This window comes from Electrona antarctica (genome assembly GCF_951216825.1).
Source record: "Electrona antarctica genome assembly, chromosome: 9".
In the NCBI taxonomy this organism is placed as follows: Eukaryota; Metazoa; Chordata; class Actinopteri; order Myctophiformes; family Myctophidae; genus Electrona; species Electrona antarctica.
Window position 1 is genome coordinate 56,088,805 of NC_136790.1, and position 18,217 is coordinate 56,107,021.

Consider the following 18,217-nt stretch of genomic DNA (forward strand, 5'->3'; position numbering starts at 1 on the left):
ACCTAGAATTGGAAAAATGCCTGTTTTTACATTTCCATTTCCAGTCATTGCATGACTATATGGGAACAATGAAACTGATAATTCACTGATTAAATAAGAAAAAAAGTAAAAATGAAAAAAAGACCTAGCTAGTGAAAAATAGCAGATGTACATGTACAAGCTCACAACACATGTTTATTTTATGTTTTTAAGGAATTCGATTTTTTGTTTTAACTTCTGAAAGAAAAAATATTAAAAAATAATCTTTTGACATAAGACTCGGAGTCGAGTCGTTGCTTCTTCACTTGGAAAGGAGCCAAAGCTTAGGTGGTTCAGGCATCTGGTTAGGATGCCTCTCGGGCGTCTCCCTAGGGAGGTCCTCGATGCATCTGGTTAGGATGCCTCTCGGAGGTCTCCCTAGGGAGGTCCTCGATGCATCTGGTTAGGATGCCTCTCGGGCGTCTCCCTAGGGAGGTCCTCGATGCATCTGGTTAGGATGCCTCTCGGGCGTCTCCCACTGGAAGAACTGGAGGTCGCTGGTGGAGCTGTTGCCCCCGCGACCCGATTACGGATAATCGGTTGAAAATGGATGGATGGATGGATGGATGGATGGATGGATGGATGAGAAAAACAAAAGTGGCAAGATGGCATGTAAATTACGTCAGCCTGGAACTCCATATTTGGAGATGTGGTCCTTCTCTTTTTGGTGGGCTGTTTATTTTTTTTCCTATTGGCTGTTGGTTGTCATGGCTCATTTGTGAGCGGCGCTAGCCCCTCCTACGCCCAGCTTTGTGTGTTTGTGTGTACCACATAGCGATGATTTGATTGTTTGAGTAATGTATGTACCCCATAGCAATGATTTGATTGGCTGAGCACAGATTTATTTTTCCTATTGGCTGTTGGTTGTCATGGCTGCCAGTTCCCACCTGATGTTGTGTGGGAGTTCAGACTGATCCAGGCCGTACTGAATAACTGCCAGCTTGCATAAGGTCTTCAGACTAGGACTCAAGTCTAAGACATACAGGTCATCATTGACTGTGTAGTATGATCTATGTCCTCCAAAGAGGATGATACGATCTCCCACCATGCAACAGCATACCATGTGACCCCATATTGTCTTAGGAGTTCTTAAACATGGAACATTCCCTTTGGACTCAACCTTCTTCCAGGTGAACGTCGCTGGACTGAATTTCCACAGATCATTGAAGTCCTGGTTATTTTTCCTACCACCAAATATGTACAGCTCTCCATTGTAGGAAAAGGCTGAATGACCGTAGAGTCCTTCTGGAAGAGGCTGTGCAAAAGGAGTGTTCATCCATTGGTTGGTCTCTGTGTCAAACACTCTGATGGTGTTGTTGTCGGAAGACCCATAGCCCCCAAATACAAACATCTTTGTCCCGATGATGGTGGCAGAGTGACATATTGAAACAGGTGGAGGAGTTCCTCTGGTGTTCATTAAAGTCCAGACCATTGTGGTGATGTCCAACTTGTAGATGTCATTAGTGTCTCCAGTATTCTCGATGTATCCTCCATGGATAAACATGACCTTCTCAACGACACAGGCTGAGTGGCCGCGTCTCCACTCTGGAACAGTCCCAGAAATCTTGGGTGTGAGCATTCTGTGGTCGTCGACATCAAATGCATAAAGCACCTTGCTGTAGTTCCGTGTGTCAGTAACTCCCCCCCAGATGTAGATGAAAGGGTCGATCAGCACAGCTGTTCGGCTGGTGTTCATGGGGTGAACCTCAAGGGAGCGTTGTCCTCTTCCGTGTGTCTCTGGGGGCAACTTGATCCAGCATAAAGACTCTGTGTTGAAGACATGCACTTCAGTCCGACGCTTAGACTCAATAAAGTCTCCTCTAAAGCAGTACACTTTGTGGTCCACTGCTACAGCAGCATCATACGGTGTCTCTGGAAGCCCATTTAGGTGCACCGTCAAACGAAGCATTTCACACAGTAGTTTATAGGTTTCTCCCTGTAAACTAATGCAGTCCTGAATTCCTTGAATTAATGACTTGAAGGAATGCAGTCCTACTGTGTGGGTCAGCACTTATATAGGTTAGCGGGCCTACGTGTGACGTAGACATGATGTCACATGTAGGTCAAGTTGGCGTGTCGTAGATGACTGACGTCATAGACTGACCTGCTAGTACTCTGACAACTGCTACAGTAGTTATTTTTGAGGCGCACTAGCCCCTCCTATGTCCAGCTTTGAGGGTGTTTGTAAACACAAACATTAAATGCCATTGACAATGAATGGACAATTTTGAGTGTAAACACAAACATTGATGACGAAGACGGCCAGAATGAGATGATGTATGATGATGATGATGACATACGATGATAAGAGCGCCCCTCACTTCACACGGGTGTGATATGGCAATGGGCAGGCTGAAGCACCACGAGGTGCAGGTGGCAGATAGGGGGGTGCTGAAATATCGATATGGCGATATATATCGATACGTCCTCCCGCGATAAATAATCGATATTGATTATTAAAATATCGATATCGGAAAAAGGAGGAAATGACAGCTAAAATAAAGCAAATCCCACTCAGATTCCACAGCAACCAGAAGCACTGAATTACTGGATGGTGATTTGTCCAAAGTCTCCAAACAGCTTTGTGGGAATACAAAATGCTGCATTTTTTCAGTTCCAAGTATTTTGTAGTTGCAGATATCGTGATATATCGTTGATGAAATTTCATACAATATATCGATATATCGCAAATATCGCAAATATCGCAATATATTGAATATCGTGATATTATCGTTATCGAGGGCCTAATATCGCGATATATATCGTATCGTGAGGAACCCATATCGTCCCACCCCTAGTGGCAGAGTCCAGGAGGGTGGAGCAGGCCTTGGGAGGGGCGATACTCCCTTGTTCTTGTCAAAGGCTTCCAAAAGAAGACCCAAGAGTGTGGAAGAAGTGGCGAGAACTGAGCAGGAACGCCTTCAAGGGCAACTTCACCCCTTTTGGAACCAGATCTTATTTTAATGATGTTTGGGAGACAAGAAATACTTTCCTGGGGTTTTTATGTGGGTAATATGTGTTTTTTAGATATTTTAGTATTTCATAGTGTGCCATGCCATGTTTATGACATCCCCCTTAGTTGGGTGAGGGAAAAAAAGGGAAGCTCTTCAGAACAAAGCTTCCTGTCCGCCTGGCGGTCACACAGTACCACTCATGGCCACACGGTGGCAGCAACGTTTTTAAAACCCCTTAGATCTCTACATAAGTCTTTGTACGCTGAATAGAGATTATAACAGCCGATCTACAAACTCACAACACGTCACATGGCGACGCTGGGTTCGGTCTGGGGGGCGTGACTGTTTAGGAGGTTGTCCTCGGCTGGCCACACCCCCAGCAGTTGACTTAGAACTGGTAACAATCTGACTGTTTAATTCATCTCTGATGGCATGTTGATGACGTCAGCCTGGAACTCCATATTTGGAGATTCTGCCCTTCTCTTTTTTGGGGGTCTGTTTTTTTTTTCCTATTGGCTGATGGTTGTCATGGCTGCCAGTTCCCACCTGATGTTGTGTGGGAGTTCAGACTGATCCAGACCGTACTGAATAACTGCCAGCTTGCATAAGGTCTTCAGACTAGGACTCAAGTCTAAGACATACAGGTCATCATTGACTGTGTTGTATGATCTATGTCCTCCAAAGAGGATGATACGATCTCCCACCATGCAACAGCATACCATGTGACCCCATATTGTCTTAGGAGTTCTTAAACATGGAACATTCCCTTTGGACTCAACCTTCTTCCAGGTGAACGTCGCTGGACTGAATTTCCACAGATCATTGAAGTCCTGGTTATTTTTCCTGCCACCAAATATGTACAGCTCTCCATTGTAGGAAAAGGCTGAATGACCGTAGCGTCCTTCTGGAAGAGGCTGTGCAAAAGGAGTGTTCATCCATTGGTTGGTCTCTGTGTCAAACACTCTGATGGTGTTGTGGTGGACAAACCCATAGCCCCCAAATACAAACATCTTTGTCCCGATGATGGTGGCAGAGTGACATATTGAAACAGGTGGAGGAGTTCCTCTGGTGTTCATTAAAGTCCAGACCATTGTGGTGGTGTCCAACTTGTAGATGTCATTAGTGTCTCCAGTATTCTCGATGTATCCTCCATGGATAAACATGACCTTCTCAACGACACAGGCTGAGTGGCCGCGTCTCCACTCTGGAACAGTCCCAGAAACCTTGGGTGTGAGCATTCTGTGGTCGTCGACATCAAATGCATAAAGCACCTTCCTGTAGTCCCCTGTGTCAGTAGCTCCCCCCCAGATGTAGATGAAAGGGTCGATCAGCACAGCTGTGCGGCTGGTTTTCATGGGGTGAACCTCAAGGAGGCGTTGTCCTCTTCTAGGTGTCTCTGGGGGCAACTCGGTCCAGCATAAAGACACTGTGTTGAAGACATGTACTTCTGTCCGACGCTCAGACTTGATAAAGTCTCCTCTAAAGCAGTACACTTTGTGGTCCACTGCTACAGCAGCATCATACGGTGTCTCTGGAAGCCCTTTTAGGTGCACCGTCCAACGAAGCATTTCACACAGTAGTTTATAGGTTTCTCCCTGTAAACTAATGCAGTCCTGAATTAAGGAATGCAGTCCTACTGTGTGGGTCAGCACTTATATAGGTTAGCGGGCCTACGTGTGACATAGACATGATGTCACATGTAGGCCAAGTTGGTGTGTCGTAGATGACTGACGTCATAGACTGACCTGCTACTACTCTGACAACTGCTACAGCTTTGAGGGTTTGTGTAAACACAAACATTGAAGACAAAAGTGATGGCGCAAATTGTGATTGGCCAGAATGAGATGTGATTATGTACGATGATAAGAGCGCCCCTCACTTCACACAGGTGTGATTGTTGAGGGGCGCTAGCCCCTCCTATATACAGCTTTAATGTTTGTCTTTCAACGATGCTTGTTTAAGAAAATGCCTCATTGACAATAAAGATAAATGTAATGTTTGTTTTGAGACTATAACAAATATTAGCACCCGTTGCTTAAAAAAACATTATGTTGTAATTGATGTTGTAAGATGATAAGAGCGCCCCTCACTTCACACAGGTGTGATTTTTATTTTTATTTAACATTTCCAGTAATTGACCCTAAAGAGAAATGTGACGTCTCCCCCGGGACCCAAGCTAGTGAAAATAGACCATCTACAAGCTCACAACACGTGCTGTGAGCTTGTAGATCTGATATTTTATTTTGATATTTGATATTTATTTTATGTTATTAAAGGACCACTTCACCACTTTTCAACCTATCTTCATGAAGATAGGTTGAAAAGTGGTGAAGTGGTCCTTTAAGGAATTGGAATTTTTGTGTAACTTCTGGAAAAAAGGGGATTTATTTTTTCTAAATCGTTTTACTTTATAATTAATGAAAAACAAAATGTAGGAGCAAAATAAAAACAAATAAAGGGTAATTTACTCTAGACTCGTAAAAATTGGTCCGCGACCCTCATGGGGGTCCCGACCCACTGTTTGGGAAACAAACATTGCACTAGTTATTTGGCCCAATAGTTCCATTTAGGGGTTAAAGGTCACCTCTGTGTCAGGTGGGTTTGGCCCTATGATAAATCAGCTGTAGAATATATCACTTTAATGAGTCTAGGGGTCAAAGGTCACCTCTATGATGAATCAGCTACAGAGCGCCGAAGTCGGATCAGAACAATCTGACTGTTTCATTCATCTCTGATGGCATGTTGATGACGTCAGCCTGGAACTCCATATTTGGAGATGCCGTCCTTCTCTTTTTTTTGCGGGCTGTTATTTTTGAGCGGCGCTAGCCCCTCCTACGCCCACCATTGTGTGTTTGTGTACACGTACCACATATATCACTATATATCACCACATAGTGATGATTTGATTGGCTGACCACGGATTGTGATGTATGATAAGAGCGCCCCTCACTTCACACAAGTCTGATTTTTCTTTCTATTGGCTGTTGGTTGTCATGGCTGCCAGTTCCCACCTGATGTTGTGTGGGAGTTCAGACTGATCTAGACCGTACTGAATAACTGCCAGCTTGCATAAGGTCTTCAGACTAGGACTCAAGTCTAAGACATACAGGTCATCATTGACTGATGAACTCCAAAGAGGATGATACGATCTCCCACCATGAAACAGCATACCATGTGACCCCATGTTGTGTAACGAGTTCTTAAACATGGAACATTCCCTTTGGACTCAACCTTCTTCCAGGTAAAGGTCGCTGGACTGAATTTCCACAGATCATTTAAGTCCTGGTTATAGTTCCTGCCACCAAATATGTACAGCTCTCCATTGTAGGAAAAGGCTGAATGACCGTAGCGTCCTCCTGGAAGAGGCTGTGTAGAAGGAGTGTTCATCAATTGGATGGTCTCTGTGTCAAATACTCTGATGGTGTTGTAGTGGACAAACCCAAAGCCCCCAAATACAAACATCAGTATGACACGGGTGGAGGAGTTCCTCTGGTGTTAATTAAAGTCCAGACGATCGTGGTGGTGTCCAACTTGTAGATGTCATTAGTGTCTCTATTCGCAGTCCATCCTCCATGGATAAACATGACCTTCCCAAAAACACAGGCTGAGTGACCATGCTTCCCCTCTGGAACAGTCCGAGAAACCTTGGGTGGAGCATTCTGTGGTCGTCGACATCAAATGCATAAAGCACCTTGCTGTAGTTCCGTGTGTCAGTAACTCCCCCCCAGATGTAGATGAAAGGGTCGATCAGCACAGCTGTGCGGCTGGTGTTCATGGGGTGAACCTCAAGGGAGCGTTGTCCTCTTCCGTGTGTCTCTGGGGGCAACTTGATCCAGCATAAAGACTCTGTGTTGAAGACATGCACTTCAGTCCGACGCTTAGACTCGATAAAGTCTCCTCTAAAGCAGTACACTTTGTGGTCCACTGCTACAGCAGCATCATACGGTGTCTCTGGAAGCCCTTTTAGGTGCACCGTCCAATGAAGCATTTCACACAGTAGTTTATAGGTTTCTCCCTGTAAACTAATGCAGTCCTGAATTCCTTGAATTAATGACTTGAAGGAATGCAGTCCTACTGTGTGGGTCAGCACTTATATAGGTTAGCGGGCCTACGTGTGACGTAGACATGATGTCACATGTAGGTTAAGTTGGCGTGTCGTAGATGACTGACGTCATAGACTGACCTGCTAGTACTCTGACAACTGCTACAGTAGTTATTTTTGAGGCGCACTAGCTACTCCTATGTCCAGCTTTGAGGGTGTTTGTAAACACAAACATTAAATGCCATTGACAATGAATGGACAATTTTGAGTGTAAACACAAACATTGATGACGAAGACGGCCAGAATGAGATGATGTATGATGATGATGATGACATACGATGATAAGAGCGCCCCTCACTTCACACGGGTGTGATTTTTATAAAACATTTCCAGTAATTGCAGGACTAATGGGAACCATGAATAATTGAATAATTCACTGATACAAAAACAAACAAAAATAATCTAATCAGCCAATCAGGGGCCTTGTAGACAAGGTTGTCAAACGTTGTAGCTGGAGACCCTAAAGAGAAATGTGACGTCTCCCCCGGGACCCAAGCTAGTTGAAATAGACCATCTACAAGCTCACAACACGTGGTGTGAGCTTGTAGATCTGATATTTTCACCCCCCTCTAATTCATGTTTATTTTATGTTATTAAGGACTTTTTTTTACTTTTGACATAATTAAAAACAAACTGTAGAAAGCAAATGAAACAAATATAAAGGGTCATTTACTTGAGACCCATAAACATTGGTCTGCGACCCACATGTGGGTCCCGACCCACTGTTTGGGAAACAAACAACAGTTCTGGAGCTGAGTGGATCCACTTACCAGCTGGTGAGAGCAGCGGGCATCCAGATAGGAAGGGGAAGACAGTGGAAAGCCCAAGAAGAGGTGGACATGGCAATGGGCAGGCTGAAGCAACACGAGGTGCAGGTGGCAGAGTCCAGGAGTGTGGAGCAGGCCTTGGGAGGGGTGATACTCCCTTGTTCTGGTCAAAGGCTTCCAAAGAAGACCCAAGAGTGTGGAAGAAGTGGCGGTCACGCAGCACCACTCGTGGCCACACGGTGGCAGCAACGTTTTTAAAACCGCTTAGATCTCTACATATGTCTTTGTATGCTGAATAGAGATTATAACAGCTGATCTACAAACTCACAACACGTCACATGGCGATGCTGGGTTCGGTCTGGGGGCGTGGCTGTTTAGGAGGTTGTCCTCGGCTGGCCACACCCCCAGCAGCTGACTTAGAACTGGTGTGGAACAGAACAATCCGACTCTTTAATTCATCTCTGATGGCATGTTGAGGACGTCAGCCTGGAACTCCATATTTGTAGATTCTGCCCTTCTCTTTTTGGGGGGGCTGTTTATTTTTTTCCTATTGACTGTTGGTTGTCATGGCTACCAGTTCCCACCTGATGTTGTGTGGGAGTTCAGACTGATCCAGTCCGTACTGAATAACTGCCAGCTTGCATAAGGTCTTCAGACTAGGACTCAAGTCTAAGACATACAGGTCATCATTGACTGTGTTGTATGATCTATGGCCTCCAAAGAGGATGATAGATCATGATTAAAAAAGGGGATTTTTTTATAATCGTTTTACTTTATAATTAATTAATTAAAAACAAAATGTAGGAAGCAAAATAAAAACAAATAAAGGGTAATTTACTCTAGACTCATAAACATTGGTCTGCGACCCTCATGGGGGTCCCGACCCACTGTTTGGGAAACAAACTTATTATTATTATTATTATTATTGTTATTTGGCCCAATAGTTCCATTTAGGGGTTAAAGGTCACCTTTGTGTCAGGTGGGTGTGGCCCTATGATGAATCAGCTGTAGAATATATCACTTGAATGAGTCTAGGGGTCAAAGGTCACCTCTATGATGAATCAGCTACAGAGCGCCGAAGTCGGATCAGAACAATCTGACTGTTTCATTCATCTCTGATGGCATGTTGATGACGTCAGCCTGGAACTCCATATTTGGAGATGCCGTCCTTCTCTTTTTTTTGCGGTCTGTTTTTTTTGAGCGGTGCTAGCCCCTCCTACGCCCATCTTTGTGTGTTTGTGTGTACCACACAGCGATGAATTGATTGGTTGAGAAATGTGTGTACCCCATAGCAATGATTTGATTGGCTGACCACGGATTGTGATGTATGATGATAAGAGCGCCCATCACTTCACACAAGTCTGATTTGGTTTCTATTCGCTGTTGGTTTGATGGCAGCCAGTTCCCACCTGATGTTGTGTGGGAGTTCAGACTGATCCAGACCATACTGAATAACTGCCAGCTTGCATAAGGTCTTCAGACTAGGACTCAAGTCTAAGACATACAGGTCATCATTGACTGTGTGGCATGATCTATGTCCTCCAAAGAGGATGATACGATCTCCCACCATGCAACAGCATACCATATGATACCATGGTGTGTAATAAGTTCCTAAACACGGAGCATTCCCTTTGGACTCAACCTTCTTCCAGGTGAAGGTCGCTGGACTGAATTTCCACAGATCATTTAAGTCCTGGTTAATGTTCCTGCCACCAAATATGTACAGCTCTCCATTTTAGGAAAAGGCGGAGTCGCCCCCCCTTACAATTCTGTCTGCCCACCTGAGTGGGGCTGGCTAAATCCGGCCCTGATGACCGTAGCGTCCTTCTGGAAGAGGCTGTGCAGAAGGAGTGTCCAGCCAATGGTTGGTCTCTGTGTCAAACACTCTGATGGTGTTACCATAGACATCCTGGCCCCCATAACCCCCAAATACAAACATCTTTGTCCCGATGATGGTGGCAGAGTGACATGTTGAAACGGGTGGAGGAGTTCCTCTGGTGTTAATTAAAGTCCAGACCATTGTGGTGGTGTCCAACTTGTAGATGTCATTAGAGAATCTATACCCAGTCCATCCTCCATAGATAAACATGACCTTCTCAACGACACAGGCTGAGTGGCCGCGTCTCCCCTCTGGAACAGTCCCAGAAATCTTGGGTGTGAGCATTCTGTGGTCGTCGACATCAAATGCATAAAGCACCTTGCTGTAGTTCCGTGTGTCAGTAACTCCCCCCCAGATGTAGATGAAAGGGTCGATCAGCACAGCTGTGCAGCTGGAGCGCATGGGGTGAACCTCAAGGGGGCGTTGTCCTCTCCCGGGTGTCTCTGGGGGCAACTTGGTCCAGCATAAAGACAATGTGTTGAAGACAAACCCTCTCCCGAGGGTTGGAGAGGGTGTCAAACCCTCCCGAGGGTTGTAGAGGGTGTCAAACCCTCCCGAGGGCTGTAGAGGGTGTCAAACCCTCCCGCCAGAGAGATACAGCAAGACTCCTCTCACCGGGAAATAGGTCCTTTCAGTGGATCGACGACAGGTCTGCTCATGAGGGGCGCCACAACGCAAGCGTAAAAAAGAAAAGCTAAATAGAATCCAGGTCTGTTCAGTCGCGGGCGAGTGCATGAAACGAGCACGACACGACAATTTCACAGGTCCACGTATGCGTAAACACGCTTGCGTTGTCGCCCCTTGAGTTCTCGTACAGAAAAAAAAAATGCAGGTCTCATTGAAAATGAACTATAGGCGCGTTAAATCGCTGCCCGTTTGTAAGGACCTAATGACTGGACCATGAGGGTCCAGTTCCACAGGGAGATTGTGGAAACATCGCTCCGGCCAGACCTAGTCATGTGGTCAGAGGCTTGAAGACAGTCCTTCTGGTGGAACTCACCGTGCCATGGGAGGGAGGTTTGGACGCTGCTAATGAGCGCAAGCGAGCCAAGTATGTAGCCATGTAGGGGCTTCAAGCTGTTATCTGCCCCATGGAAGTGGGGCGTAGGGGCTTCAAGCTGTTACCTGCCCTATGGAAGTGGGGCATAGGGGCTTCAAGCTGTTACCTGCCCTGTGGAAGTGGGGTGTAGGGGCTTCAAGCTGTTACCTTCCCTGTGGCTGTGGGGCGTAGGGGCTTCAAGCTGTTACCTGCCCCATGAAAGTGGGGTGTGGGGGCTTCAAGCTGTTACCTTCCCCGTGGGAGTGGGGCGTAGGGGCTTCAAGCTGTTACCTGCCCTGTGGAAGTGGGCGTAGGGGCTTCAAGCTGTTACCTGCCCTGTGGAAGTGGGGCGTATAGGGGCTTCGTAGGTTCCCCAGCTGCTCGTCTACTCCGCGACATGGGATGCACAGGAGCGGGGCATCAGATAGCCGTGAAAGAGCTGGCTGAGGAGGTGGAGAAAGGCAGCTTCTGGCTGTGGCTAAGGAGGAAGCATAAGAGTTGAGGGAGGGGGGGGCATGAGTCCCCCTTTTAACCCCTTAGATCTCTACATACGTCATCGTAGGCTCTACTAGGCTGAATAGAGATTATAACAGCCGATTTTAACAGCCAATCTACAAACTCACGCCACGTCAAATGGGACGCATGGCTGCCAGTTCCCACCTGATGTTGTGTGGGAGTTCAGACTGATCCAGTCCGTACTGAATAACTGCCAGCTTGCATACGGTCTTCAGACTAGGACTCAAGTCTAAGACATACAGGTCATCATTGACTGATAAACTGTTAAAATCTCCAAAGTAACTAGTTTTCAAGTTTTCAAATAATTGTAGTGGAGTAAAAGTACAAATTTTGGCTCTGAGATGTAGTGGAGTAGAAGTAAAAGCACTGGAAATTGGAAATACTCAAGTAAAGTACAAATACCTCAAAATTGTACTTAAGTACAGTACTTAAGTAAAAGTACTTAGTTACTTTCCACCACCCTGCAATATGCAATTCAGTTCAATGTTCAATGGGGGGGAGGGGGGGTCTTTCAGAGCAGTAATGCATCAGTTCAATGTGCAATAAAACCAACGGGTTACGTTCGTAGCGGTCCAGGTTTAAAACACTGCATAGGATGCAGAATGTAGAGGTCCAGGTTTAAAACACTGCATAGGATGCAGAATGTAGAGGTCCAGGTTTAAAACACTGCATAGGATGCAGAATGTAGAGGTCCAGGTTTAAAGCACTGCATAGGATGCAGAATGTAGAGGTCCAGGTTTAAAACACTGCATAGGATGCAGAATGTAGAGGTCCAGGTTTAAAGCACTGCATAGGATGCAGAATGTAGAGGTCCAGGTTTAAAACACTGCATAGGATGCAGAATGTAGAGGTCCAGGTGTAAAACACTGCATAGGATGCAGAATGTAGAGGTCCAGGTTTAAAGCACTGCATAGGATGCAGAATGTAGAGGTCCAGGTTTAAAACACTGCATAGGATGCAGAATGTAGAGGTCCAGGTTTAAAGCACTGCATATGATGCAGAATGTAGAGGTTTAGGTTTAAAGCACTGCATAGGATGCAGAATGTAGAGGTCCAGGTTTAAAACACTGCATAGGATGCAGAATGTAGAGGTCCAGGTTTAAAACACTGCATAGGATGCAGAATGTAGAGGTCCAGGTTTAAAACACTGCATAGGATGCAGAATGTAGAGGTCCAGGTTTAAAGCACTGCATAGGATGCAGAATGTAGAGGTCCAGGTTTAAAACACTGTATTGACGCCTTAACAGACGACCTCACACTGATAAGAAACAGCATACGCGCGCATACCGGCAGCAGAAGAACCCTGCCTCTCATAAGATGCAATGGAAAAGTTCTAACTGCACTCACGTGTAGAAAATGCACCATCAAACTTTTAGATGCTGTTTTTCTCCCAGTGTGGAGCAAGAATGATTAGGATTTTTATTGTATTCTCTCACTCTTTAAATATATTTAACCCATTGGTTTCTGTTGTGTTTGAACAATAATAGCAATTCAAAACAGTTGTCCTCAAAACCACACCTCCAGTCGCTGTCATAAGAACGTCCCGCTTCGTCCTGCGATAGTGTCGCGCACGCAGACCTCTACGCTCACAGTAGTCGCATCCGCGATGCGATGTGAGCTTGTATATCAGCTGTTCTCTGTGCGCAACACTGTTGGGCTTTGAAGCATAAATGTCTCCTAGGGTGCATCTCACTAGCCAACACACAAGACGAGGTTGAATGGACTGAAACCAGCGCTCCCCAAAACAACAGGTTTGGAGATCTGTTGGGATTTGATTACATGAAACAGTCACCCGTGCGCCCAGTCCCAATGTTTGTAAACAAATAATTGGTCTATGCAGAATGCAGAATCATTAAAGGCCACACTTTCCAATGATTCAAATCTGAGCGCAGATTGAAGTGGTTTGTGCATTTACTTCCCTTTCCAGTGGGGGTCCATTTGGTTCCTTCTCAAACCCAGGTCCTCTCCTCTGTCCTTGCTGGAGTCCTCTTGTGTGTCACTCACAGAGGGCATGGGCACACTTGAGCCGACAGCCGCGGACAGAAGAAGCTGTGTTTTACGTCATTTCCGAGTTTTTAGACAGCTGGTGGATGGAAAAGAAGCTCCACCCCCGCGGCTGACTGCCGCGACGGACAGATTCCCGGAAGCACTCTCCTCTTGGGAACAAGCACAGTTGTTCCCAAGGCCTGTTCTTCACTTTTACTGTATTCAAGTCCCACCCGGGGTGAGCAGGTAGAAATACAATGCCTTTTGTTTTATACTGCCTTTTTGTCCTGAGCTCTTTCCTGAGTCACACCCAAAGCATATCATAGAGATAACAGGAAAAGAGTGCATCATGTAACTATACATGTAACTCTGAATGTAAGGATTTGGTTCAGTTGGGCTGAGCGCCACCACGGTGACCTCCACCACGGTGGTCAGCCATGCAGCCTCTGACCTCCACCACGGTGGTCAGCGATGCAGCCTCTGACCTCCACCACGGTGGTCAGCGATGCAGCCTCTGACCTTCACCACGGTGCCAGGTAGTCCAATAATTCACCACACTGTAAAAAAAAACTGCTACAGTGGTTATTTTTGAGGGGCGCTAGCCCCTCCTATTCCCAGCTTCGAGGGTTTGTGTAAACACAAACATTGAAGACAAAGTTGAGGGCGCAAATTGTGATTGGCCAGAATGAGATGATGTGATGATATACGATGATTCACTTCACACGGGTGTGATTTTTGAGGGCTGCCAGCCCCTCCTATATACAGCTTTAATGTTTGTCTTTCAATGACGCGTGTTTAAGAAAACGCCTCATAGACGATAAAGTTTTGAGACTAAAACACACATTAGCACCCGTTGCTTAAACAAACATTATGTTGTAATTGATGTTGTAAGATGATAAGAGCGCCCCTCACTTCACACAGGTGTGATTTTTAATTTTTTAATTTTTTAACATTTCCAGTAATGGAAGGACTATATGCGCACCATGAAACTGATACAAAAAATATTTCTAATCAGCCAATCAGGGGCTTTGTAGACAGGGGCGTCACTACCGTGACGCAGACAACGCGATTTCGTGGGGGCCCATGACGCCTGAGGGCACACCCAGGTCGGGAGAAAAAAAGAAAAAGAGGCGGCAAAAAAAAAGATGCGGCCGGGCCCCTTAACAATATATTAAAAAAATAAAAAGAGGCCCCGCCTGGTACCGGTCCAGAAGACGGAAGAGACAGGTCACAGGTTATAGGTGTAAATGGCGACAGACACAAACAAACAATGGAGAGCAAGAAACAGAAAAGCGATATTGAGAAGTGAAAACTAAAAGAAGAGAAAGACAAAAAGATAAAGAAACAGAAATGCGGTAGTGAGAAGCGAAATCTAAAAAAAGAGAAAGACAAAAAAATAGCGCAACTTCCAAAAATAATTGGTTTCTTTCAAAAGAAAGACGATAATAAGGTTGATGCGGCCGCGGGGGGAAAAGAAGAAGAGGCACCCCCACCACCGGTTGGGGCTTGAAGCTCAGGCCAGGTGCAGTTGGTAGAAGCTGGGGAGGCAGGAGAGCCGAACGCGGAGACAGGAGGTAGAGAACTTGGAGTTCTTAATGAGAACATCATCATGGACATGGTCATGGAGACTGAGCCGGCGGAGGGGATGGAGGAGGAACAAGCTGCGATGGAGAAAGAGAAAGAGCATGCTGCTGGAGATGAGGAGGGGCAGGGCAACTTGGACAAGGACATGCCGCCGGAACGAGTTACAAATAAATACCCCACTGACTTCGGATATTTTCCTGATAATGTTGGCTCAAATGTCAAACGTTATATCGTGTCCTCGGGGCAATGTAAGCCTACTGGCCCCTTCCCACGGGATCCCAAGCATAGGTGTTTTTCAACAAAATATTACACCCGCAAAACAAAGTCTGGTTTGGAGTTACTCACCCAAGCTAGATGTAGCCTACTGTGAAGAATTACTAACTGGGAAGAAGACATGGCGAACAAATAATTGGCAGAATCTAACATTCAGCTACATGAATCAACTAATATGCATACCGCTGCTTGCATGATTTATGACCGGTGGCGTTTGAATGGAACGATCGACGAGGACATGGAGAGAGAAATAAGAATGGAGACCAACTTTTGGAGACAGGTACTGGACCGTGTGTTGAACGTGACACTTTCTTTAGCAACAGCTAGCCAATGACATCACCGCGTCTATTGAAAGCAACGGATTACAGCTGTCAAAGTGCAGAGGACAGGGGTACGACGGTGCGGCTAACATGAGCGGCATCTACTCTGGGGTCCAAGCAAGGATAGCTGCAAAGGAGCCAACAGCCGTGTATGTACACTGTGCTTCTCACAACTTAAATCTGGCCCTTAATGATTCAGTTAAGATTCAAGAGATATCAAAGTTTTATGACATTGTTGAGCGTGTGTATGTGTTCTTTGGGCACAGTATAAAGAGATGGGCAATGCTCTCAAATACAACACAAACGGATAATGATCTTAACAATACCATCACACTGAAAAGAATATGCCCCACTAGATCAGGGGTTCTCAACCCGTGGGTCGCGACCCCTTGGGGGGTCGCCAAATTATTTTAGGGGGTCCCCAAATTATTTTAAAAAAAAAAAGAAAAAAAGATTTTTTTTGGGGGTTTTTTTCACGATTTTTCAAAAATAGCAGACCTACAACCTATGAGCTTGTAGATCTGCTATTTTTCAATAGCTAAATTGTAACAATGCTTAAAACACAAAGGGGTTCCCGCCCAAAATGGTTTAAGGTTATTGTAGCAGTCAATTTATATTGGGGGTCGGGAGGGGGCGGGGCGGGGGTCCCGAGACATTGCCAAAGCATTTCCGGGGGTCCCCGGCCAAAAACGTTGAGAACCCCTGCACTAGATGGTCATCACGTCATGATGCAGTGACCTCGCTGAGATATCGCTACAGTGATATTATCAAAGCTTTGACTAAACTGTCACTGACAAGCAAAACGAGAGATGAGCGAGACGAGGCTAGTTCACTGAAAGGTTTAATTGAGAAATTCAACTTCATCTGCACTACTGTTCTCCAAAGCAAGATTTTGGAGCGAACAAATGTTGTCTCAAAACTTCTACAATCCCAAGACGCAGACCTGGCCACAGCAGTTAAGCTGCTAGACAGCAACATCAAAGATTTGACCGCATTTCGAGCGAGTTTTGATGATGCCAAGCTGACAGCTGAGAGGCTTGCTGAAAAATGGGGTGCCAGCAAAACCTTTGAAAACGTTAGGCAGAGGAAGGTGAAGAAACACTTCGATGAGCTTTCGTTTGCTGCTTTTCCTAACCATTCCAGTCACAGTGGCATCAGCCGAACGTTCATTCTCGAAATTAAAGCTGATCAAAAGTTATCTGAGGAGTACAATGGGACAGGGTCGGCTCAGTGGACTTGCCACTCTGTCCATCGAGAATACCTGTGCACGCCAGCTGGATGTGAAGGACCTGATAGATGATTTTGCAGAGAGAAAATCCCAGAAGGTTCACCTATAAGGTAAGCAGAGCGCAGAGGCAAAGCCTCTTTATTTAATTACATAATTGCTGTCTAATTTTCGTGGTGCGCCGTCACCAGATTTTTAGCCCAACTTCACCTCTCTTTTTTGTCTCCACCAGGCCGAAGGCATGGGGAGAGAGTATGTTTTGCTGCTGCGCAACTGAACTGGCCATTCTGCCCATCAGCCCATTTCTTGTGGTCAAAACAGCTTTGAGAAGCACAGTGTTTATTATCGTTTGCTATGAGGAGGCAAATTAATACTTGCCAGTGTTTTACAGTACTTGATTATTTTTACTTTATTAAGCATTTCTAGCTTGCCGCTTTTTAGTTTTCCGTGCGCAACACATGGCCTTATAGATTGATAGCCCATTTAATTGTTTTGGCTGTTTTCTTAGTTTCTTTTCATAATTGGCTAAACAGAAAAGAGACCAAATTTGATATATAATGCCACTTGCCACAGCTTGAATCTGATTCATTTTAGAGTAGTGTTTGGTCTGATACAAAACCGTTGTTTTAAACATAGTTAATTTGTTTCTATAGCGGCTTGGTGGGGGTGGGGGGGGGGCACTCTAAACCAGGGGTTCTCAACGTTTTTGGCCGGGGACCCCCGGAAATGCTTTGGCAATGTCTCGGGACCCCCGCCCCGCCCCCTCCCGACCCCCAATATAAATTGACTGCTACAATAACCTTAAACCATTTTGGGGCGGGAACCCCTTTTGGTGTTTTAAGCTATATAAGTTATAATTTAGCTATTCAAAAAAAGCAGATCTACAAGCTCATAGCGCGCCACCGAGTGGCGCGCTACGAGCTTGTAGGTCTGCTATTTTTGAAAAATCGTGAAAATAAAATAAAAAATAAAAAATGTTTTTTTTTTTTTTTTTTTTTGAAAATAATTTGGGGACCCCCTAAAATAATTTGGCGACCCCCCGAGGGGTTGCGACCCACGGGTTGAGAACCCCTGCTCTAAACCATCCTGCGTCAGGGCCTGGTGCTGCGTAGTTACGCCACTGCTTGTAGACAAGGTCATCAAACGTTGGAGACCCTAAAGAGAAATGTGACGTCTCCCCCGGGACCCAAGCTAGTGAAAATAGACCATCTACAAGCTCACAACACGTGCTGTGATCTTGTAGATCTGATATTCTCACCCCCCTCTAATTCATGTTTATTTTATGTTATTAAGGAATTAGAATTTTTTTGTAATTTCTGGAAACCAAGAGATTTTTTTTTTTAATCGTTTTACTTTATAATGAATTAATTAAAAACAAAATGTAGGAAGCAAAATAAAAACAAATAAAGGGTAATTTACTCTAGACTCATAAACATTGGTCACCCTCATGGGGGTCCCGACCCACTGTTGGGAAACAAACAATAGTTCCATTTAGGGGTTAAAGGTCACCTCTGTGTCAGGTGGGTTTGGCCCTATGATGAATCAGCTGTAGAAT

General features: G+C 45.3%; 2 protein-coding genes across 2 annotated transcripts in view; both read right to left on the minus strand.

Moving 5' to 3' along the window:
- Window positions 1-3,481: 3,481 nt before the first annotated feature.
- Window positions 3,482-4,327, minus strand: LOC306930083 (kelch domain-containing protein 3-like; the record flags this gene model as incomplete). Its single annotated transcript, XM_079510825.1, has 1 exon — window positions 3,482-4,327. The coding sequence occupies one exon, from the start codon at window positions 4,325-4,327 to the stop codon at window positions 3,482-3,484; it is 846 nt and encodes a 281-aa protein (XP_079366951.1).
- A 3,513-nt stretch (window positions 4,328-7,840) lies between these two features.
- The window catches only part of LOC306930084 (uncharacterized protein), a gene marked incomplete at its 3' end in the record, with an annotated part of 43,308 nt that continues 32,931 nt past the window's right edge, over window positions 7,841-18,217 (minus strand). The window contains exons 5-9 of the mRNA XM_079510826.1: window positions 14,754-14,921; window positions 14,311-14,350; window positions 13,712-13,779; window positions 11,091-11,237; window positions 7,841-8,004 (exon numbers count right to left, since the gene is read on the minus strand). Of these exons, the coding sequence (XP_079366952.1) occupies window positions 7,841-8,004; window positions 11,091-11,237; window positions 13,712-13,779; window positions 14,311-14,350; window positions 14,754-14,921 (587 nt within the window). The remainder of the gene's footprint in view (window positions 8,005-11,090; window positions 11,238-13,711; window positions 13,780-14,310; window positions 14,351-14,753; window positions 14,922-18,217) is intronic.